The sequence below is a fragment of the Zonotrichia leucophrys genome, chromosome 10 (assembly GCF_028769735.1).
Source record: "Zonotrichia leucophrys gambelii isolate GWCS_2022_RI chromosome 10, RI_Zleu_2.0, whole genome shotgun sequence".
Classification (NCBI taxonomy): domain Eukaryota; kingdom Metazoa; phylum Chordata; class Aves; order Passeriformes; family Passerellidae; genus Zonotrichia; species Zonotrichia leucophrys.
The window spans coordinates 7,215,608-7,240,294 of NC_088180.1; the positions used below are offsets into that span (position 1 = coordinate 7,215,608).

The following is a 24,687-nucleotide window of genomic DNA, read 5'->3' on the forward strand; positions in this document are numbered from 1 at the left end:
GTCAGTGTGGGAGGTGCAGCTGCAAAGGGGCTTTGGTCCCAGCTCAAGGGGTGCGAATGTGACAGCCAGAGTGGTTCCTAGGTAGTGGAGCACATAATCTTAGAATGATTTGGGTTGGAAGAGATCTTAAAGATCATCTAGTTCCAAACCTCCTGCTGTGAGCAGGGATATGTAAAATGAGACCAAGTTGCTCAGACCCCTATCCTATCTGGCCTTGAACATCCAGAGATGGGACAGCCACAATTTCCCTGGGCAACCTATTCCAGAGCTTCATCACCCTCACAGTAAAGAATGTTTTCCTTAATATCCAATCCAAACCTACTCTCTTTCAATTTGAACCCATTCCCCTTGACCCTATCACTCATGCTCGGGGTAAATAGTTTGCCTCATCTTTCCTGGAAGTTTCCTTCACATACTGAAAGGTTGGCATTAGATTATTATGAAAATCTTGTCTTTTCTGGGCTGAACAATCCCAAATCTCTAAAACTTTTCCTTGTAAGAGAGGTCTCCATACCTCAGATCAATGTGGTGGCCTCCTCTGTACTTGCTCAAACAGGTCAATGTCCTTCTTGTGCTGGGACCCCAGGAAGAGAGGCAGTTCTGGAGGTGGAGCCTCACCACAGTGAAGGGGCAGAATCCTGTTCCTCTCAATGCTGCCCACACTGCTTTGGATGAGGCCTAGGCCATGTTTGGCTTTCTGGGCTTTAAGTGAGCATTGATGGCTCATGTTAAGCCTTGAGTCCACCCGCATTTCCAAGTCCTTCCTGGCAGGGCTGCTCTCGACCTGTTCAGTCCCCAGCCTCTGTTGATACTGGCTGGTTTCCCCGAGAGCATGGCACTGGCCCCGTGTGCCCTCACCAAAGCAGAGAGCAGGCAGTGCGAGGCTGGGCTGGGCCGGCTGGGCATGAGGCATAGCCTACCACAGCAGTGCGGACCGGGTCATGAGGCCTTAATACCAGCAGCAGCTCCTGCTAGCGAGACCGTGAGGCGCGGCACATGGCGGCGGTGTTATACCAGGCTGTGATTCCCGGCGGTGTTGTGTTATACCAGGCTAGGAGGCCCGACACATGGCGGCGGTGCCATCCGGGGTGTGAGGCCCAGCACATGGCGCAGGCCCCGCCCCAGCTCGGCCCGGCCCCGCCCCGATCGCGGGTACCGCGATGTGTCCGACCCGCGGTTCCCGTCAGGCAGCGCGCGGGGCCGCGGCCGCCCCCGCCTCCTGCCCGCGTTCCCTCGGCGGCGGCCGCGCTGAGGTGGCGCCGCGCCCCGGTGAGGTGAGCGAGGCGCTTCAGCCGGCGCTGCCCCATCCCCCGCCGGCCCGGGCGCAGGGAGTGGCTGTCCCGCCGCGGCCCCTACGGACGGGAAGCACGGTAAGGTCAGCCCTCTCCATGCCCCCGGCCCGCCCTGCCGCGCTCCCCGGGCGGCGGGAGCGGCGCTCGGAGGGGACGGACGCGGGGGGATTGTCGCCGGCGAGACCGGCGCCATCTTAGGTCGGAGCGTGGCCTGGCGTCCCCGAGCGGGGCCCCCGCGCTGTGAGGGCCCCCGCGAGCCGCCCGCGGGCCCCGCTGGCACTGGCCGGTTCTGCCCTCGAGGGCGGCCCGGGCAGGGCTCGCTCCGCCCGCGCTCGGCCGCGTGGGGCCCTCCAAGGGCCCCGGGCGTTAACAGCACGAGCGGCGCTGGCGGCGCGGCTCAGCTCGGCCTCCTTCCCGCCGGCCGCGGTTCTGCCGTGCGGGCCTCCCCAGACCGGAGCCCCGGGCTCGAGCCGAGTGCCGGCGGTCACTGGCGCGGGACGCGGGGCGGTCCGGCTGCAGCGGCTCCTGTTCGGCTGCTACCACGGCCTGGTACCACCGCGGCTCGGCGGCGTGAGCTGCTGGCGGGCTGGCACCGCCGATATTGCCCTTCCCTAGGCGGAGCTTGTGCCTTCTCATGGCACAGAGGGCAGCGTTGGCTCCTGAGGTTTGTGTTTTAGGGAAGTGGGTTTATGTTTTGGTTTTTTTACAATTTTCAGGTGCACTTTTAGCTTGATCATTGTTTCTTTGCTACTATACAAATGCAGCCCTCAATTATAATCCAGTTGTTCCCAGTCCTGATGGAGCTCTGGATTGTACACCCTTCATCAACTAATGTGGTGGAAAGTTATGTGCCTGTATGGGACGTTATCTGAGAAATACATCATGTAGTCCATTGTGTGATCTGTGTTGTAAATAAGGTAACTTCTCTGGACATCTGAAATGCAGCTATTAAAGTGGGGGAAAATTATGATTTAGCCGTATGAGGAGTGGCTGAGGTCACTTGATCTAGAGGAGACTGAGGGGAGCCCTCATGGCGGTCCTCATTAGGGGAAGAGGAGGGACAGACACTGATCTCTGTGGTGACCAGTGACAGGACCCGAGGGAATGGTTTAAATGTGTGAGGGGAGATTTAGGTTAGATATTGGGAAAAGATTCTTCACCCAGAGAGTGGTTGGGTACTGGAAGAGGCTCCTCAGGGAAGTGGTTGTAGAACCAAACCTTCCACTTCCAGAAGAGTTTTGTCAATGCTCACAGACACGTGGTGTGATTGTTTGGGATGTCATGTGCAGGACTAAGAGTTGGACACTGTGGTCCTTGTGGAACCCTTCCAACTCAGAATATTCCATGATTCTATTATGAAAAGGTGACAAGGCTAGTCTGACATATTTCTGATTAGTGTAAATGTCCTCACTCTTTGAGCTCACTACCAATTTCATTTTAATTATTTGACTTTAGGCTAATCCAAGGAAGTTTTGAGTATTGAAGGGCTCACTTGAGCTTAACAGTGGAACAGACAAATTCCCATTTGAAGTGGTAATGGGATTTTCAGTAACTCTTAAGTCTTACTGTGGCTATATCTACTGTGATTTTCTATAGTGCCAATTTCTGTCCATCCTTATGGTGCTCTTCTATGCATCATTCTGCTATTTTCACTACAGCTGTTACACTCTTGATGCATTTACTCAAGTTAGATTTTTTTTGTTGTTTCTATGCGAGTGCTTTTAAGTCCTAACTTTATTAAAAGCCAGCTGTATTTATAACCTCTTTTTCTTTAAAGTTAGGTATTTTTAAACCTAACTGCCATGATAAAGATGGCTAAAATAGTGCTTTTAAAACAGTTATTTTATCAGAAGCTTATTGCTGTTTAGGGTAATGAGCTCTCATTTTGTAATCTGTCCTGTATCAGGTTTTTAGTTCATCACTTTCCTAGTAACCATAGTAGTGTTCCAGGGCTTGTGTCTTTGCAGGTTATTGGTTATTTGTGCCTGCTTAATGAACTTCCATAGCTATGCTTAGTTTTAGATGGGCAGTTGCTTTTTAAAGCAATATCTTGATATAGTTGATAATGTTATTTTTAAAGTGTTTTAAAGAGGTTCTTCACAATTTTGATGCTTTACCTTACAATACCATTTTCAACACTTTGCTTGTGTCTATGCATTCAGCATCGCGTTGGAGTTTTGCACCTCTGGGTTCCGTGGAGCACCTTTAAGGAAATGTGTGTATAAACATGAATGTATGCTTATGCACATTCAAACATGAGGAAGATAAAGTCTATTGTCAGTAGGTTTGCGTTTTTTACACTGGTGTCTGCACCACCACTGGGAAATATTTAAGCAGAGTGGGGGAAGGATTCACAGTTGGTTTTGCCTTTGAGAGCACTGCTAACAGGATTCCTAGAATACATTTTGTGTGTTAATGTAGTTAAAAAAGCTAAAACTTTGGAAGCTATTTGTACTCTAAACATGGATGTAGAGGTTTCCTTTGGCAATGGAGACCACTTGCAGGAGCTGTTCCTGTACATCTCCTCTAATCCAATTAATTACCCCTTGCTGCAGTTTTGATTGTTTAGGCTACAGATTTTTGACCTCTCAATTGTGCTGATAAAACTGTTACTAGACCAGGTTATTTTTAACCTGCTCTGCTTCACACCATAGTTCTGTGCAAAGTTGGGCTGGCACAACTGAGGACACAGGGCAGGAACTCATTAGGCCAGCTTTCTTCCCAGGAAAGAGAAGTCAGTGAAAGCTTGGCTTCAAATTATGACATTGCAATAAAAAAAAATTAGTGAAAAGATGTGAAATTGATCATGATACTTGCCTTTTAAAAGATGCTCTGCATTTTGAGTCACCTTTAAGAGTATCTTAATGTGTGTATCCTGATGCAAAAAGTGAAATATCCATAAGAGGTATCAGCAGTTGGTGTCACTTTCTAAAAGCCCATGGCTGTGTTATCCAGTTTATTATAACTGTATTTAAGGAAAAAATTGGCTGTGTTACAGTGTAGGTGAGGTTACTACATGTATCTGGTTAGCATTCTGCTAACATGTGAGGTTGCTTGTGCCTATTTTGTGTTTTTAGTATAAATTGCATTGCATCCTCTGAGCACATTTTATAATTTATTCCTTTTTTCCCCTGAGGTCAAGTAATACTAAATTCTTAAAATAAAAACACTGATCATTTATGTTGTCTGTTCTGTAAAATAAGCCTCTGAAATAGTAATTTATTTTGCCTTAAGGCCTATTAAACTTTGCCTCAGTGTTATAAAAAAAATGTTCTAAAGAATGTCCTGCAGAGAAGAAAAAGTTTTAGAGTTAGGCTTGATTCTCTTTCCAGGACCTGGCATGTGGCCTGTGTTCTCTCTGTCAAGTGGAAATTCACTTCAGAATCTACCTTTTCCTCCATACAATAATTTAGTTTAGTGTCCTGTTCTCTTTCTTTCCTAGCACCATGTCTGACTTCAGCACTCTCAGCTGATGGAGGAAGCAAAGGAGGAGTTGAGCTTTGTGTAGTGGGTCTGGCACTGGCCAAGGTGTAAATCCAGCATGAACAGAGCAGTTTGGGGATACAAGGATCAAAAAGTCACCCTAGGGCATTTCTCTATTTCATCTCACATCTTAACATGTGCTAACACCAGCAGCCCCATTCTCATACAGGTAGAGGATGCTTGTCTGCTCCCCTGATAAGCTGTTACAGACTAATTATTTCTGCACTTTTGTTAGATTATTGGTACTCCATATAAAGAAATAGCAACATTTCGTACTTATATTGTTGTTCAGAAATACATTCAAGGTTATGTTCAAAGAAGAAAACTTTATTGGCCATCTCTGTTTATTTAAAAAACAAATAAAATCAATTGTGATAAGAGGTGCTGATGTAAATTTGGTTAATTCTAAAAAGTACAGATTTTTCATGACTAGTTTTATACATGACTTTTTTAATGCAAGAAAACATCTACAGGCATGAGGGACTTCACATCTAATGAGATCTATGAAAATTTTTATCATGTCTTAATTGGTAATGGAAGTGGTAGGCAAAGCATTGTAGGTACAACTTGGGGATTTTGCTGTTGTGGAGTTTTTGTTTGTTTAAATTGTTTTTGATGGGTGGTTTGCTTGTTCTTGTTGATGTTGTTTTGTGGATTTTTGGGAATTTTGTGTAGGTTTTGTCGGGGTTTAAAGAAAATGTGACCTTATGGGAAGCCTTGGCAAAATCTTAGAAAATTTGGGATGCTGTGAGTTTGGGTGGGGTTTTATTTTGTTTGTGTTGGGCTTTTTAATATGCAAAGAGAATGAAGTTGTAATCACTGTTTCACTAACTCTGTTATGTGCCTTTTAGAAGGCACTTCATATTTCTTGTGAATCACTTACCTGGAATTTTTTAAAAGATACATTTCACTGTGGTGTCAGAGGCTTCCTCTGATAGTCACTGGTGTTTTACACAAAAATAGCTTAAATTCTGTGGAGGATATCTTTGGTCTTTTCTCTTTAATAGCAAAGATGAGCATCCAAGTAATTGTCAGAATGGTGATGTGGCATCAATCTTTGAAGATCTCCTGTGTCAGATCATGTTCAATCTGTAAAGAGCATGGAGGGAGGGAGACCATTCTATGGGAATTATTGACAAGTGCAGTATTCCTTATTGAGCAGTGAAGTGTTGCATCAAAGTACTAAATGTTTTGGTGTGTGTGTTTTTTGTTGTTTTTTTTTTTTACTGTCTAGTCTCAAGATGGCAGAATTATTTATGGAATGTGAAGAAGAGGAGCTAGAACCCTGGCAACAGAGAGTGAGAGAAGTGGAAGAGGATGATGAAGACGATGATGATGAGCCAATCTTTGTTGGGGAAATCTCCAGCTCAAAGCCAGCTGCTACATGTAAGACAACACTTTTCCATCACTTAAAACAGAACTTTCAAAGTATAGAAAGTTAAACTTAGATTCGAAGTATAGAATTCTTAATAGAATGTCTTAAGACATTCCACACCTTAAAGCTGTATGTCTCTGTCCTACTGAAAACCAGAATTCTTGAGAAATTCTGTCTGAAATTAAACCTGTCCCAGGTTATGCACAGCTCTGGTTACTTCTAACCTTAAATCTCTGAGATCAAAATATGGACATTTGAAGGTTTTAGCATTAGTGGCAGAGTTTAAAAGCCCCTATATACAGTGCTGAGATAATGCATGCAATTGCTTACATAGTATAGTCAAAATTCAGTTATATACATGGGAGTGTCTCCCTCCTTAAAGAATGTGCATGAATTTAAGTCTTCCTGTTACACTCCTTTTTTTTTTTCTCCACCTCTCATTTCATATGTTGGTGAACATCATTCTGACAAAATCAAGATAACTGTCTTCAGTGTCTATAATAAAAGCACAATCTGGAAAGTGACTAATATGAAAATACTGAAAGCCTGTCTGTGAAGTACAAGATTTTTATTGATAAATTTATCCATCCTTTGTGAAATAGAGTTTTTTCATCAAGTTCCTTAGTTTTCTCCTAAATGCAGGCAGTGCAGGGAGTGAGGTTAGGTGGTTGTGATGACAGGAGATGTTTCAGAATTCCGTGTTTGTCCTATGGTTGGGGTTTGGCAGGTAAGTAAAGAATAACATTTTTTCTTGTATTTTAATTAACTTTAGTAATGAAACTTTTTTTTTGTGTATCCATCTTGTAGTTAATTTTTGAGAGCTGTGACCCAAGGTCTCCCTAGCAGTCTCATACCCAGGACTTGGCCTGGTGAGGTTTACTCCTCACAGTTTCTGCCTTATCTCTACTCATGCTTGTAGCTAAGAGTTCCATGGTAGTTTTCTGAAGGTGTATAATATGCAGTAAAGGATCTCCAGCCAGAATGTTCCATGAGGCTGTTTGTCACACTCTGCTGCGTGGATTTCAGAGCTGTTACTAGCTGTTCAGTCATTTTAGTTCACAATACTTTCATCTTGCATCTATCACTTTTTTGCTCACTAGGATAGCAAGTTTAAGGCTTCTTACACAAGGTTAAAAAAGTGAAAAAATTATTTTAAATACGAGAAGAATACGGAATCTGATAAATACTCTCACCAGGAAATATTTTTTGAACAGTGAATATTTTAAAAATACTCTGGACACTCTGAAAAATTTGAAGACTGTTTTAAAATTATTCTTGAGTTTTCTGCAGTTACAAACATATAGAATGTCTGAAAAATCCCCTCTTTTCTGGAAGGTCTAGAGAGCTCTGGATTGCTGTTTGTCATTGGCAGTAGGTCATGGCATACAGCAGCTATTAAGGCACTGGCTTGTGTTGGAACAACAAACGTGCCGAGTTTGATTGTTGTAGCCTCCAAGTTTTTTTGTAGTGAAAGGATAGAAATTCAGATGAAAACTATAATTTTGATATGATTCTGTGAACTTCCAAGAACTTTGGTAAAAGATGGAGACTTAAAATGGTTGCTTCTTATTCTAGTGCTGTCCATACTCGGTCCTGACACAAATAAAATCACTTATGATATAACCTGTTACTTTATCTTTTTTCCTTCTTTTTCCTCAACTTTTCTCTTTTTAATCTTCTACTTCACTATCAAAAACAGCTATGGAAGAATGACCTCAGTTCTTCTCTGGCTTGTAAGTAGTACTACCTGGCACTAGTCAGGCTTCAGTTTGTTATTGGTGATAGGCAAGATACCGTGAGCTCAGCTTTGCTTATCACTGTTTAATTTGCACCTGATCAGATGAAAAATTGATGACAAATAGAAACTCACATATGGGTCTTAATTTTTCTGGAAGGTGTGGTTTCTACAGTGCATTGCATTTTCTTAGCCTTTTCCTGACAGTACAGTTAGTTTTCGTACAGACTGTGTGGAAAGCTTGAAGGAAATAGTGAATACCCCAACTCTGACCTGCTGTCAGACAGCTGTGTAGTATCAAGTGTCCCTTCTGATGTACTGGAGGATTGTTTTGGCTGGGATGAAAAGTAGTTCACACTTTGTTTCCTTTACCTTTTTCTGCAACTGCTCATTTTTCCTACAGTTACCGCTTGTTGTTCTTGCTTCGTGTTTCACAATGATACAAACCTGTAATTTGTTGCTGTTTTAAAATGTTACTCTGCATGTCAGCATGCTTGTGCTTCAGTGCTGTTTTACCTTAACGGGACAAGTTCCACTTTGGTGGAAGAGGGGAAAGTGCACATCAAGTCTGTGATGAATCAATTGAGTCACATAAATGTAGTTTATAATTTCAATTAACTGGCTTTCTGAAATGTTGTTTTTTAAAAGCAATAAAATCTACCTTTGTAATTTAGAATGTGTGCATCAGATGTCTTGACTATGCTTTGTAAGACATAACTTTTATAAAAGTTTTTCTTTTGTAGATAGATGATGCTTTAGTTTAATTTCACTCTGGAATTCATGTATGAGGTATAGATTTGTTAACACTTGCAAAATGTATGTATTCAGGTAAATACCAAAATAATTTAATCCTGGTTTGTAGTTACTGTTATGTTGAAGTAAAAATAGTATTAGTATTGCAACACCAAATTTTGTCATATCTTAAAATGCAAGCCTGCTTGAATATGTTGGTTGCAGCTGCTTTTTTATCAATATGATCTAAATGCAGGTAGCAGGTTGAAAGCTGTGGTGTTCTGAGCTCTACTGCTATTAGATATATTTATCAGCTGGTGAAGTGTATACTAGTGAGCCATTGTTGGTGGAAATAGCCTTAAAGTTATTCAACACAATATGTAGATACTCTGAGATCTATTGTTTGTGAACCTGATGTCATTTGACCCTGGTTTCAGAAGTTACTTCAAGCCTTGTGGTTTAGACATTAGAGAATCAATCTAATTTCGTATGCATATTTTCACAGGTCAGAACAAGCAACTTGTCAGCAACACTAATGGAACTGAGAATCTGGGAGTAGAAGAATATTTTGATTTGATGAATATTTTTGTAACTTTCTGAAATTGTCAGAAATCCCAGACTGAGACGTAAAAGTCGGGGAATATGAGTGGTATTAGTTAGGGAGTAAATGTAATTTAAGAAATTGCATGTGCTCTTGCTGAGCTAGAACTCTGGACACAGACTTCCATGTGGGATATGTAAGAAAATCAGTGCTCTTGTAATGCAATTGTAATACAACTCCTTTAGTTGCTCATCTGTTGATTTGCCTTTCACATTGGAAAACAGATATCCTGAAGTCTAAAATCCACTTTGTAAGTGCTGTACTTGCTATTACAGAAGCAAATGATATCATTACTGGTTTAGAGAAAATGCTTCCTTGTATTTGGAAAACATTAGGTATATGTGAGAAAGAGATGGAGATGAATGCACTATAATCAGCAAATTGAAATGTTAATGCCATGTCCTTTTTTTGTTGTTGTTTGTATTCTTCCTGTGTGTTAACCTGTCTCCAAGAGAATAAACATTGAGATTGTTAAATGAACTAGCTTAACCAAAGAGGAGTGGAAGAACACATCATAATTTGTACAAATGACACTTGGTTTTGCCAGGTTTTGTTTTAGAAATAATATTTTAATTTATAAGCCAAATTCTGATTGGCATAATTAGTGTATATAAATGCAGCTTTTAAATTTCAAAAGCAATGAAGCTATTAATTTATTTGCAATTAAGATAAATGTAACTTTTGACAGATATATTGAACAGAGTCAACCTCAGCTCACCACGAAGGGGGATACAGAATGGTGCACCCAGTAGAGGTACTTTATTGTCCTAATATGGTAATTACAAAAAAAATCCACAACACTTATGCAACATTTGACTGCAGAGTTACACCACGCTCACTTTGGAATCCTTTGCCACAGGTGCGGTCAGTGCGTTCAAGTCCGAGAGTCAGCAGTACGAGCCGCCTGCCTCCAGCCCCGGCGCCGCGCCTGCCCCGGCAGCGTTTCAGGCTGGGCCCAGAGCTGCCGCCAGCTCGGTGGCACTTCAGCCATTGGCTGGAGCAGTGAATGTTTCAGCAACTTCACAAACACTGCAGAGACCACTTGCTGGGTGTTTGTCAACACAGCAGGTGCCTGGGTCAAGTTCTGGAATAGCACAGCCTGTTAGCAGACCTGTAACCATTCCAGTGACGACACAGCCGGTATCAAGAAGTATTACAGTTCCTGTAGTGGCTCAGCCTGTATCCAGGCCAGAGACTCCTGCAACAGCACAGCCTGTAATACTCAACCAGGTAAATCTTTATTCATATGATTACTTCTGAATAAATTAATCAGTTCTGTCTATTCCAGGTTAGACTGATATGCTTTAGAAAGTAATGTATCCTTATCTGGGATATCCAGTGCAGATTCTGTGGTCTCTTAAAGCTTCTGCTGTTTGTTGAAGTTCGTCTTTTTTTATTTTTTTTACTTGCTGGATATGTTTAGTATATACTGGGGAGATGTGTCCATACCATCAAAATACCCAGACTATGATCTTGTTGAAAATTAAAATATTGGCAGGACATAAAACCAAAGAAACAACAGACCAGTAAGAGATGCAGTGTTTGTATGTAGCTGTTGTACTGGTCACATTTCAAATGTGAATAATGTGCACAGGCTCTGCACTCAAGAGTTTGCCACAGGTTTATTCCCTGAGCATCAGTTGTCCTTGGGCTGTGGCCTGCAGGCTGAGGTGCTTTGCTGTCCTTTACTGGCTCTTCTGAAACTGTTGTGACTACAGTGACACCTTCCCTATTGTGACTGCAGCTCATGTAGCTGTTACTCTTAGCAAATACAGCACAGAAATTCAGTAACTATTTCCTCAGCTACTCCTGAACATCTGTCTTTAATTTGGTTAGAGTGGATTAGGTGACTCACCAGAAGAAAGAGTGGCCCTTTATTAAGGTCCTGAAGGGTCTTCATTTAAGGAGATGTACAGTAAAAAGGCAGGATGGGGGGGAGCAGCATCTCCCTTTTTGGTCTGGTATTTAGGAGTCCTAAACCAGATTATGATACCTGTTTATGTACTTGTGCTCCTTTAGATTTCTTTCCATTAAGTTTGGTTAACATGGTGGTAGTTAATGATGTGGTAATTTGCACAGGGATGCTTTCAAATAAGTAGCACAATTGTGAATGGGAATCACTTTATGAACATTTTTATTTTTTTTCCCCAGCAAAATGTATTTTGACCTTTGTTTCTCAAATTCACTGATGACAAGGTCTCTGTATGTGTACTGGATGATTTTTAAAATTTGTTGGTTTTTTTATTTTAGGAAGATTGCTTTACTTTAGTCAGTTTTTTGTTTTGCAATACAGCTTGATGAAGTGTAACCATTTGAATTATTTCAGAGTTGAAATAATTCTTTTCCATTTCTACCTTACTGTTGCTTTGGGAAGCTTCTACTTGCTACAAGTTTGTACTACTTTTGAGTTCTGATTTTTGATCTTTTGAAATGCAGCAAGATGTTATGCAGGAGTAACAGGCAAATGCCTGAGTTTAGCTTGAAGGAAGAAAGTATTTGGGTTTTTTGAAAAACAGTCAAGTATAATTTGAAACATCATCAGACTTTTTGGAACACAAGCATTTACAATTAGTAATTCAAACAGATTAGTGGTGTTTCGTTAAATGGTCTTTCCCAGGTCTTACAATTGTTTTTACTATTCTGCATACACAACTATAAAGACTCACAAGCACTGATGAGAATTGCAGCCTTATTAAAATGTCAAAAGAAACTATTTGGGGAGATTATAATGTACTTGATTTTCAGCTGAGTAATTTTTTTAAGCAAACATATGTTTTTAAAATTAACCCTTTGAAGCCTGCAAGTAAAAGAAAATATTAAACCTCAAACTTCTTTTCCCTCTTGAAAATATCTTATTAGGATTATATTATGGATTCTGCACCAGATGCACCAGATAACACATCTGGTATTCTGTTTGGTGTGAGACAGAGCTCGGGAGTTCCACAGTACCAGACTGGGCCAGCTGTGACTGTAACAGGTGAGTAAAACTGTAGTAGTTGATAAGAGAAACAACCAACCTAATGTCATTAAACTCTAGTGCAGATCTGTGGGTTATAACTTTAAATAGCATTTCTAGAATATAGTATAACTACTTTTTTCTTCCCCCTGTGCATAACACTATATAATGTTTAATGAAATAAACTTTGGAGTCTTGTGTTGTCAGACTTTGCTTTTCAGTGCGTTAGACTGACTATAATCAACTGATGTCTTCCTATAGTGCTCATTTAGATGGGAAAAAGCATTGTCAGATCCAGTGTTGTCTTCATTGACAGGTAAAGGTTTGTTTTCAGTACACTCATCACTCTTTGGCCCATGGGAATAGGAAAAGACTGTTAGCAAAGGAGGGGCTGTGAACAGCACCTGAAGAACTGAGTCTGGATGGATTCCCTGTAATGATGATCTTGGTTTTCTGACTGCTATATGCAAGAGTTGGAGTAGATGGGATCAAAAGGATGATTCCTGGAAAGGAGGGGAAGGGAGAGAGTATGTAATTTGACAACAAAACCCTTTTTTAAAACTCCACCCACTTGGAGGAACAAGAAGCTGCTGTGACCCAAAGATCTGTCATGTGGAGTTGACTGGAGTGCATCTGTGAATCCACAGCTCCAGATTAAGGGAGGTGTTGGTGCAGGACACTGCACTGGGAGGCCTGAAGCAATTTGCCTTTCATGTGCCTATTCTGGCATCACAGTACATTTGGTGCTTTTATTCTAGCATGTCTTTTCCATCATTTATGAAATCAGGCCCAGCCAGCACAGACACACAGAGCAGCACTGAGGTGTTTTCAGTGGTGTGGTGGGTCCAGAAACCTGCCAGCAAGGTGGTGCTGCAGCCAGTGTGCTTTGCTCCTTCTTTGCCATCATGGATGTGGTACACAGGAATATTGTGTGTATGAGCACAGCCAGCTCCTGGGTAATGGCTCCTGAAGTGTTCATTAATAGCACAAAGTGACCAAAAAAATAATTGTTTGGCTACTGCTTTTCCCTGGTGTCCTGAGTTCTTGGAGTCCCTGTGACCTGCTGTGTAGAGAATCAGACAAGCTAGCCTGGAATGTGGTTAATTCAAGGAATTCTGGTGTCCACACTCCAGCTGAGAGAGGCACTTTCATGATAAGAGGTGTCAACCTGATTTATACCAACAAGATATTAAATAATACTTGGAGGTGCTGTGATTAGTTTTCAAAATAGGCCTGGTTTTTTTACATGAACAAACAAAAGAACTAAAATGCAAACCTGTGTATTATTATAGTTCTTCTGAAAGAGAATTTACTAGTCAGAGTTGTATAGACAGGACTACTCACCTTTTATAAGTATGTAGAAGAGTCTTCAAAATTTTTATCACAGATGTGTAAAGCTTTTAAAATTGGAATTTTGAACAGTATTTTTAACATTAAAATAGTCCTTGTTTCCAAATAGGGTTTTCTACAGTAAAATAAAATACTTCACTGGAGATCCTTGTAAACTCAGTCAGACCTTGTGTCATTTCCCTAGCCCTCATTGCAGAGTTACACAGAGTTGAATTCCAGCAGCAGCAGTTGCTGCTGTGGTTGATGGTGGGATGCTCCAGGTGATACAGATGAGTGCTGAGGCCATACCAGCTCTGTGGAAGCCTTTGCTGAGCAGGGCTTGTGTCCATATGAGCAGCTCATGTACCAAACAGTGAGTGTAAGTAAATTAAACCCCCCAGGGAGGAGTAGCATCTAATTAATGACCTGACCATTTTGTGAATGGATGAACCTTAGGCAAACAATGCATAGAGCGAGACATTTGAGCTTAATATGTTTATTTATATAAAAGAGAAGGAAAGGTGTACTACAAAGGAGAATGTTAGGATATTTAGGTGTCTGTATATCGAGTGAATTATGTTTTCCCATGTTTGAGGCACAGTGTGGCAAATGCTCCAAGATGTTCATCAGCATTCCCTGCTGGGTGTCTGCCTATGTGCATTGAATGGGGAGATTCTCCACACTGTTGGCCAAGTTTAGATAGTTCCCACTGAGTAAACAGAACTATGGGTGCCAGAGAGCTATTTTGTTTCTTCTCAGATGTGAGTAATTGTTTGTAACACCAAAGTATCTATCTCTACTTGTTGAGCTTCTTGTTGCACCCTGAGAAATCATTGGAGCAGCTCTGTCATTGTAGGGAGGGGATACCCCAGAATGTCCTTAGCTTAGATCATTGGGTCCAGAACTGAAGCCTTTGACATATTTTATTATAGTCTTAAGATTCTTTGCAGTCTGTCATTGTGAGAGGTCTCCAAGACCTGTGCTGGCACTTCAGACTCCTTGGTTTGTAGCTGTGACTTTGTGGTCTACTTGAGGGCTGATCTCTGGATTGAGATCATGTCATCCAGGGTAATCTTACAGTGACAGAAACATGGGGTTCTGACCAGATGGAGCTGAGTGTTTATGGGCATGGTAATCAGCCACTGAACCTCCCAATTTCAAAGTTGTTGGTGGATTTTTTTTGTTGTGGGGTGTTTTGGGGTTGTTTTTGGTGGGGCTTTTAGGTTTAGTTTTTTGTGGATTTGTTAGGTTTTGTTGTTAGTGGTGGTTTTTGTTTTATTTTTTCTTTGTGGTTTTTTTTGTTTGTTTTTTGTTTTGTTTTGTTGTGGGTTTTTCTGTTTTGTTGGTTTTTTGGGATTTTTTTTGTTTGTTCGTTTTTACTTATTTTCTTCAGAAGAAATACTGCAAACCGTAAGGACATGTGTAATGTTCTTTCAGAAGAAGAGAGCAGATAGATGTGCTGTGGTTGGTCATTAGAAGTTCCAACACCATCTCCATTTTGCATGCAAACTAAGGTTTACAGAGTTCTATGAGAAACTAAACCAGCGTTAACACAGAAGCAGGAAGAAAGAAGTGTTTTCCATCAGAAGCACAGAGCTTGTTCCAGGTAGCAGGCATTGCAGAAAGCAGCTGCTTAGCTTGGCTGCATTACTGTGAACTCACCTTGTCTCACATTAGAGTGGGTCAAGATGTGAGAAGTAGGCCAAATGAATTCAGATGGCCACAGTATGGTTTACTGGGGTCAGAGGTGGGTCTGGATCTCTTGCATTTACCCTTTCCTGCCTCACTGGCCTGGGCCTGCAGTCTGAGTTGGATGTTTTCTTAACTTCAGTATGGCATATTAGTTTAGGAAAATATTTTTTGTGTGGGCTCTAAATTGCAGTCATCACTAATGTGTTCTAATTACTATGGGAAAAAACTGAGGTTCTTTAAAGTACTCTAAGTCTAAATGAGAGTGGTTTTGTATCCAAACCTCCTGCAGCTTCTGAAGGTGACAGTGTAACTCCAAAACAGGCCAAGCTTATTGAGGTCGGTGCTAGAAGCAACTTGGCTATTTCACCTACAGTAACTGTCCAACAGTTTTTTCTTTACAGCATAAGAACAGTTTGAAGCCAGTTGTACAGGCACAAAATGCATCTTCAAACAGTAGGAAGTTGGAATGATCTAGCTGGCAGTTCTGCCTCTGTGTCATGGAAAAAGCTAACACATCTGTAGTGTTTCAGTTGGTCAGTGTTTTTAATGCTCTTAAGGCAGTGTAAGTAACTGTTCTTATGCTGTAAAATAAAAATAACTATTCTATGCAAGGGTTTATATACCTTTACAAATTAATTTACCTGAGGTTATTACCTATTCAAATTTTAGACCTTTATTGTTTAGTAGGTAGGTTTGAGTTCTGTAGAGCAGTAATTAGTCATTCAGAGACAGGTGATAAAAATAAATGCCCCTGACCTCATTCTCTTAGTTGATTTTCTGTGTCAAAGAAGGGAGTAGGGGGTTGAAACTTCAAAACACAACCAACCAGAAAATCAGGATTGACAGAATTCTTGACTTAATTCTTTGACTGCTGAATTTATGAACTAATTCTGATTAGATGAAGGAAAAAATCATTTTAGCAATGCCAAGCAAGGCAGGAACAAATTAGATTTTGGAATCCCTATCCTTGGAGATAATCAGAAGTTGACTGAACTCTTATCCTCTGAGCAAAAGATTACACTTGCTTTGACTGGGAAGTTGCAGAAAACCACCTCCAAAAGTCCAACCTAAATTATTTTGTGATTCTGTACTTTGACTAATTGTCGAAAAGTCTGTTTTGCAGTTTTTCCCCTTTATTTTTTTTCCAGCAGTGTTTCTGATATAGGTTGAAGTAGTAGTGGGAGGGGAGAAGGTCTATTTCAAAGAAACAATGTTATTGGAAAGATTTTTCCTTCCCTGCAAGAAGAGAGCTGGTCTGGCTATTTCACAGTATTAACTATTAGGTGCATTTTTGTCCTGAGCCAAAAGGTGCTTTCCAGTGATTGCAATAGGCCAGGATTTATTCTTGACTTTTGAGACATTTCCAAGACATCCTCTGTCCTATTATGTTAAAATGATGGTTTGGGATAATTTCAGATTTGTGTTTTTTGCATTTATTATTTAGAGCTTGTTTGCTCTTCCCAGCTACCAGAAGGACGTGGCTATAACAGGAACATTTCCGCAAAAAAATTTCCTCCACCCTCTTTCAGGTGAAATAGATATTGTGCTGCAGCCTATAATAAAAAAAGATAACTGAAGGATCTTGCTAAATTCAGTAAAAAAAGAAGTAGATCATATTCACTGAGAACCTTATTTTGCTGAGTTTGTGTCTAAGCCATCCCATGCTGGCATAGCAGTTTCTAATCTGTCACAGAATCCAGCACTGAAGCTCTGCAGAGCACAAGGTTGTGCTGCAGAACTGGCTTTTTTCAGCTCAGTTTGCACTTAGCTGTGATGTGTCAAAATGTTTTACCAACTGTAAGAGTGAAGACTTGCAGCACTGTTTGTGGTACATCTTTTACATGGCCATCCACTCATGTGAAGGACTTTCTGCTTAGCAATGGTTCTTAGCAAAACTGTTATCTTAAGGAAAATTACTGTTTATTTATGGTCTAGGCAGGGCTATTGTGATGTAAAAATGTAAAACACTATTGCATGTTCATTTCTTAATTCATACACCTATTCCCTTGTATTTTTTTTTTTTGTTTTTATTACATCTTTTCATAGTCCTGGCAGGGAACAGTTGACTCTGCTGTTAAGATGTTGTTTCCTGTGTTTAGCTTCCAAACTACTTATTTAGTATGGACTCCTTCAAATCTGTGAATTACTTGAGAATGCAAGAGAATTTCATCTGGAAAAGTAGCTCTTGCTCTGATGTTTTTTGACAGTTTGGAGAAAACTCAAAGCTTAGTTTATTCATTAAAGCTTAAACTAATGCAAAGCTTTAATATCTCTTTTGCTCAAAAGGTATTAATCATTTATGTTGATTAGAGAAGCATTATTTCCTTTAATTACTGGGAGTAATTATTAATTTAGAGGATTTATTCTCCAGATTCTCCAAAGACACCTTTGCTTAACAGAAATAATGCATTTGAATAAGCCAAGATTCCAACAAATCTCCAGAGAGAAGTAGCCTCATCACTGAGAACCAAATGGTGAAATTCCTTTCCAAACCAGTAGGGTTTTATCTGAACCCTGCTGAGATGATGATCAGGTTGTGGCAGCAAACAGGCTTTACGTGTTCATTTGAAAAGTTTGTGAAAAAACCTCATCCAAAATCCATCCTATCCAGGATGGGGTGGGCTGGTATGAAATGCTTTCTCCCTGTTGTGCTGCATTCATCTCTTCATGTGTTTTTTTCCTTGTTTGTTGATAAGATTTTGTAAAATCCGTTTATCAGTCTATGTCAAACAGAGCAAACTCCAAGTCAGTTTGGGAAAAAGGAAGAATAAAAGATGCTTTTAAAGCCTTTCTTATGGTTACTACATCTTCATTGATGGTAGTAGTTTTCATTTGAAATAGCATATTTTACTAGAATACTGCCACTACTGCTGAATTGAGTATTCTGCTTGTGAATTCTGAGTCTTTATATGTTTTAAATTTTACAGGGACAAATGCTGCATCCAGCACCATTAAAAATGGAGGACCTTTTCCACGGGCTTGTCCAAAGTGTAATATACATTTCAATCTTATGGATCCTCTAAAAAATCACATGAAGGTAAAATCTTGTGGGGCTGGTAAGCATTAGAACAAACTTTGTGGGCTTCTCTTTGGTTAGGGAAGAGTGCCATGGTTGGATAGGAAGCTAGTTTGGCTTCTGCCTGCTATCAACCAGAGCCAAATGCTCCAAGTCTTGCAGTCATGGAGAGCAAGACAGGAGCTTGCCACTTTTCCAAATCTTGCTACTTTTTGCCTCATGTTTCCAATGTTCTAAAGGTGCCTATGAGAATAGGCAGCCAGGTGAACCCACATCTGTATAAGATTGCAGCTGACAAAAAGATGACAATGCAAACTTACTGTTTAATCTTGATGTATCACTTGGTACAGCAAGATAAAAATACTTGATAATTAATAGATAAAAGTTTTTAAGCTGTGGGGAAGAATTTCATTTGTAGTTCATACTCAAGCACTGTAGTAAACAAAACTGTCAGAAACTGAGCATCACTTAATTTGATTGTGAAACTACTTACTACTATTTCTGGAAACATTGTTTCCTGGAAAATATTTATCATTTTGCAAAGATCCTCACAATTCTCAGGCACATGTATTTCATTTTAGGGACAGAGAGATGGCTTTGCAGTCTGTATACAGCATGAATATCCAAAACAAGAAGGAATATCAGCTACTGTATAAGACAAATTTGTGAGGATCTGAGTTACTGTTCTCACAGATGGTTCTGATTTACAGGGTTCCAATACTGTAATTGCTGTCTCCTTCGGTTCTGAAACATAATTAAGAAATACAGATAGCAGTGGATAAAACCCCAAGGGTTTTAACTTTTTCTAATCATTATTTGTACAGAATAGCTTTTGCACTGAGTACATCAGCTGAATGAAGGAACCACTGAAGAAGTGTGTTTACTTAGGATACTGAGTTACAGTTGCACTGCTCCTTACTAGTAGGCTTATGGAAAGTAGTCCTGCATGGTAAGAACCGTTATTTAGCAGGAGAAAAATTTGTCCTCTGAAACATCCTCATTTTGTTGGAAACTTGGTAGCATCTTCTTTGTGAAGTGTGCTGTACTTTTTAAATGATAAGTTTCATGAAATGGCTTCTGGGCTAAGCATTCTTAAAGTATACTTCAACATAAAGAAGCTTGAACAATGTCTATTATGTGAGTCAGAATGCTGAATTTTTTAGCAATGCTGGAAAGAACTTTTGAAGGTTTCAACATACATTCACCCTAAGAAATAAAGGACAAAACTTCCCATTAAATTCTCAATAAACTTATGCTTGTCAGCAAAATACTTGCACGAAAGCTGCTTTTTTCTTTCATTTTATTAAATGTAAATGAAATAAATTCAATCAAGAAAACAATACTAGTTTTGCCTTTTTCTTGCAAAAAATTCTATCTTACATGAACCTTTGAGAATTTTCTTCAGTTTTATAATATATAGTGTTTTATTACTTAAGCACTAGTTAAACACTGTTCAAAATTGAATATTACTAAGCTCAGTGTGTCAGAGAATTAAGCTTTGCATCTCTCATTAGTGCCTTCAGTTTTTAAAATGCTGTTTATTGATGCAGTTTGTGAGACTGATACCTTTGTTTCTGTGTCTCCTCTCCCTGTTTGCACCCAGTATTGCTGTCCAGATATGGTAAATAACTTTTTCTCAGAAGTGGTCAAAACAGAATGTGTGAGCACAAACAGGACCATGGAATCTGAGAAAGGAAAGCTGATTATGTTAGTTAATGACTTTTATTATGGGAAGGATGAAGGTGACCTCCAGCAGGTACAACAGGAGCAGAAGACTCATACGACATTTAAATGCATCAGTTGTCTCAAAGTTCTTAAAAATAACATAAGGTATTTTTAATTATTTGTTTCCTTAGTTATTTGTTAATCACTTATAGTCCATAGTAGTCTTATGTATAAAAGTTTTGTGTTTCTGGATTAGAGTTCCTTTCGTACTGAAAACTGATAATACTGGGTGACTAAACAAATTGAATTAATTTTTACCTTGCATGTATGACCATAACTTAGAACTTTTTACAGATTAGAGTATGAATTTTAGTGGTGTTTAACATAGAGTTTTGATAAGAGCAGTTGTAGGACTTTGGGGTTAGAAAGGGCAACACAAAGGATTTTACAGTTTGCCATCTGGATTGATGGCAGTATTGGTAGATGTGAGTGTTAATTCCCTTTAGGGATGCACAATGACTAATAGCCAGTAGTTCACTTATGTAACATCTGTTATTTTGTTGGAGTAATTTTACTTCCAAATGCTGATAAAACCCCAGTAAGCTGTTTTAGTAGGTAGACAAGTTTGTGTCATCGTTCCTTTGGAAGTTAAGGTCACTGAACTTTTTTACACGCTCTCTTCAAGGGAAGCTGAAGTAGCAGAATGTAAAATTGAAAAATGGACTATTGTTTCAAAGGGCACAGTCTGCAAGTTAAAGTGAGCAGGTTTATGCTAACATTAGACACATATTATTGAAAAAAAACAAGTTTTCTGTAATTAAAACAATGACATTTGCTATTAATCATTAAATAGGCACTATTTATACTCAGCATTATATTGTAAGCAGTTGGTGCTGTGGTGCCCCTATGTGTTCCACAGCAAGTCATTAAAAATGTACGAGCTTTTGTTTTTTTCAATTTCTGTAACATTGACTTTAACCGTATTAATTTTGTCTGTAACCTTGTGGCTTTATTCAATAGTTCTATAACTTTAAAATTTTTATTCCAGGGTCTATTTTGCACCTCTATGTATAGTGGACAAAATAAATATGTCTTACCATCCTAATTAAAGTATAACTTTTTGACTTAAGTTCAGAAAAGCTGAAAGTGATTCATTATGGTAATCCCCTGCTTTCTTTAAAAGATTTGTGCTTGGACACACCATTGCAATAATTTTCTGTTAAGGCATTATGCAGTAATAGTGTCTGTTTCTTTTGTCTGCTTAGAAAACTGGAGAGTCTCTGCTTTTTCTGGTTTTCTTGTTGCTGTTTTTTAAGCAACTGCGTGATAGTATGAGCTTGAGCTCAAGAGACTGCTCCTTGCTCATTTGTTTTTTCCAATTCCAAGGCCTGCATTCCTTCTGTAATGTGACTTATGTTTAATAATTCTTCTGGCTGTACTGAAATAAAGTGCATTCCAAACAGGAGTTTTGGAAGTTGGACTGTAGTGGGTTTGAGGTAACCTGTCCTTGTGCTGCTCCACCAGTAACAGTGATGCTGTCATGGGTGCCTGGACTTCTCAGCCAGAAAAGGTTCTGAAGCCAGAAAAGTAGGCTTCAGACAGATGGTCAGATTAATGAGGAAAAGCTGCTAACTTAAATAGTACCATACCAGTTTCTCCCACTCTTTTAATGTTGGCTGCACAGTGGCACTTTTGATAACTGTCCTTCATAACTCAAGGTCAGGCGTGAATGCTTTAGACAAGGAACGTTCCTGGAACTCCTGCCACATAAAGCTGTCATGTCCAAATTGCAGATACATTCTTGCTACTTAATAGTTTTCAGCACAGTGAAAGTTACATGTGCTTCAGAATGGGGCTTTGAGATTGCTGGTGGTGAATAAAGTGAGAACAGTTGATGTGTTCTTGTTGTCTTTACTTATTTCCCTATATTTCAAGGCAAGAATTTTGTCTAAGCAAACATGAGAAATGTAATAGATTTAGTCTTAGAACATGTTTTAGATTTAATGTTCCTTAAAGTTAAGATTTCTATCAGCTTTAAGTTTGTTGCCTGTGTTTTTAGCAAACACTTATTATTTAATATATTTTCTTAATTGAGAAGTCCTTACATAGTAAAATTTCTAAAGAATCCTGTACATCTTGCATATGATATGTATAGGGAATGTTCAAATGTGGTTTTTTGCACCTGTTCACTATAATTTAAAGGTTTATGAACCACATGAAACATCACTTGGAGCTTGAGAAGCAAAGCAATGAAAGCTGGGAAAGCCACACGACGTGCCAGCACTGTTACCGGCAGTTCCCCACGCCGTTCCAGCTGCAGTGCCACATCGAGAGCACGCACACGCCTTACGAGTCATCCAGTGAGTTCAATTCCTAACTTGGATTGCCTGGATTGGAATTTCAGAATAAATCCATTGTTATCCAAGTACAATAATCTTGAGATTTAATATGAAAAAAAAAAAAAAAACAGAAACACAGCACTTATTTTTCTTTTGAGAGCAATATATATATACATATGCAAAAAAATATTTTAAAAAGCCTTTGGTTTTTTTCCTTGCATTTTTTGGTTTTTTTTAATTATATATTTTTAATTGAAAGCTTTACTTTAAGACCTCATGTTTAAGGCCCTTGCCTTCCTGACTTTCTGAAACTGTACAAGGAATTTCTTCTAAAGAGTAGAATAGTCATTCGATTTCTTTACCTTTAATGATATATACATTTCATATATGTGTATATATTTATATATATGCATTATAATTTATGTACATATGACTTCTGTCAAATTTTTAATCTTTTTCTTGTTTTTTACTTTTTCTAGCGATTTGTAAAATCTGTGAATTATCATTTGACACAGAGCAAGTTCTTTTGCAACATATGAAGGACAATCATAAGCCCGGTGAAATGCCGTATGTTTGCCAGGTATCTCAGAGTGACTTTTGTATTTAGATTACACCACTCCCCTGTCTTCACTGTCAGTAAACTTGTAACTAAAAAGTCAACCTTCTTATTTTAGGTGTGCAGCTACAGATCCTCAGCTTTTTCAGATGTAGAAGCACATTTTAGAACAGTTCATGAAAACACAAAACATTTGCTATGCCCATTTTGCCTCAAAGTTATTAAAATTGGAGCACCGTATATGCATCATTACATGAGGCATCAGGTAAGCAGATCTTTTCAATCCTTAGTGCTAGAAAAATGCTAAACACATGTAGGGAATCTCCCTCTGAAGAAACAAATGGGACTGGTTTGTAAGCTTATTACTAGGTAAGAGTAGTTAATAAGAATACATTAGAAGAATTTCAGAAATCTTTAAGGGAGTTGTCTTGTTTTTGTGTGATAGCAGCTTCCTGTTTAAAGTAATCTCTGAATATCTTCTTGCTGTTTGGTTTCTTCATTACATTTTAGTGATTTGATTCTGCTTTTTTTGAGGTTACTAGCAAACCTGCCACTAGTTCAAATAAAGAAAGATAATGAAGTGTCTTGTAACTGGGAATCTGATTCCTCCTTGTTTTAGTAACTGTACTGCCTTGCATTTTCACGTATCTAATTCCTACAGGGTATCTTGTCTTTGTGTAGTATTAGGAGTTTGTTTAGTTGATGGTTTAGGAACTGCATGAGCATTGCTTGAGACAAGCTAGGGTTAGAGTTTTGTCATGCCATCCATGCTTACTGTAGATTGTCATTTGTCTTTAAAAGAAAAAGGGAATATACCGTTGCACTAAATGCAGACTGCAATTTTTAACATGCAAAGAAAAAATGGATCACAAGACTCAGCATCACCGAACATTCAGGAAACCCAAGCAATTAGAAGGCTTGCCTCCTGGAACAAAGGTGAGTGTTCCTGCAGGAAAGCTTGAGGGGACAATGAAAGAAAAAAAAAAAAAGGTCTTGGTAGAGAAAAGAGTAGAATAGAAAGAAATGGTTTTCTCCTTCTTCTGCTTAGAATATCTATGCTTAAAACTGGGTTCACCAGGTCTTCCTTGGGTTCAGCATTTGAAGGTATGTGAGGAAACACTTGGGTCCCCTCAGAACACTTATGCTGTCTTTAAGTCAGTCTTCCATTTCTCAAGAAGGAGCTACTTAGACTGAGATTTTCTTGTCGATTTTGGGACTTTTTCCAACCATTTTTTCAGTAGAGTATCAAAATACATGTCCTTTCAGTTGCAAGGAAGAAGAGAAGTTAACATTTTGATCAGCTCTTCACAGTTCATTTGCTGTAGAATCAGGAAAGGAAAAATTACTTCAGCTGCTGTTTATTGTCTTGCTTGGCACCAATTCTTTACTCTGTGATGATACCTCAATTTTTTTTAAGATTTCATGGTCTTCATGACCTAACAAAAGCTTGTATTATGTTAAAATTTGTTAGTAGACCTTGACAGGATGAAATGATAATACTGAAAAACCTGGAACCAGATTTAGAAGACAAGGTGTTTCCATACTAGGAGTATGGCTAAGAAGTAGAATTAGAAGTCTTTCTGTGAGTCAAAACCACATTTGAGAGCATGACAAAGTTCAAGAACAGCAGCTAGATCTGAAACCAGAATTACTCCTTGGAATTCTAGGATGAGAAACAAACATACCTGAAGGGAGTAGACTGGCTCATCATGTGGCAGTAAGACACAGGACTTTCTGTTAAATCCAGACGCTGATGGAATGGTTTGATGTTCTTAGTAGGGCTGATTGGCCTGACACTTCTGCTTCATTTTTCTCATTTAAGAAAGCAGGATCTAGCCAGTTGCAGCTCTGGAAGGAAAACATGTTTTATCATGACTAACTATTTCAACCAAAACAAACTTTTTAAGCATCCAATT

The 24,687-nt window shown here is 39.3% G+C and overlaps 1 protein-coding gene across 7 annotated transcripts in view; it reads left to right on the forward strand.

The window, feature by feature from the left end:
• The first annotated feature begins 1,169 nt into the window (after nt 1-1,169).
• The window catches only part of ZNF280D (zinc finger protein 280D), a 37,349-nt gene continuing 13,831 nt past the window's right edge, over nt 1,170-24,687 (forward strand). For 2 of the 7 annotated variants that reach the window (XR_010441541.1, XM_064721952.1), the window contains exons 1-11: nt 1,170-1,370; nt 6,010-6,161; nt 9,907-9,972; nt 10,078-10,448; nt 12,078-12,195; nt 18,123-18,232; nt 19,815-20,041; nt 22,079-22,236; nt 22,695-22,795; nt 22,890-23,036; nt 23,573-23,707. Coding sequence is in view for 6 of the 7 variants with exons in the window: in XM_064721952.1 (XP_064578022.1) it covers nt 6,017-6,161; nt 9,907-9,972; nt 10,078-10,448; nt 12,078-12,195; nt 18,123-18,232; nt 19,815-20,041; nt 22,079-22,236; nt 22,695-22,795; nt 22,890-23,036; nt 23,573-23,707 (1,578 nt within the window). In the remaining variant the exon portion in view is untranslated. Of the gene's footprint in view, nt 1,371-1,720; nt 1,957-4,832; nt 4,945-6,009; nt 6,162-7,849; nt 7,884-9,906; nt 9,973-10,077; nt 10,449-12,077; nt 12,196-18,122; nt 18,233-19,814; nt 20,042-22,078; nt 22,237-22,694; nt 22,796-22,889; nt 23,037-23,572; nt 23,708-24,687 lie in introns of those variants that run through there. The other 5 variants (XM_064721955.1, XM_064721956.1, XM_064721953.1 and 2 more) reach the window with 5 other exon arrangements.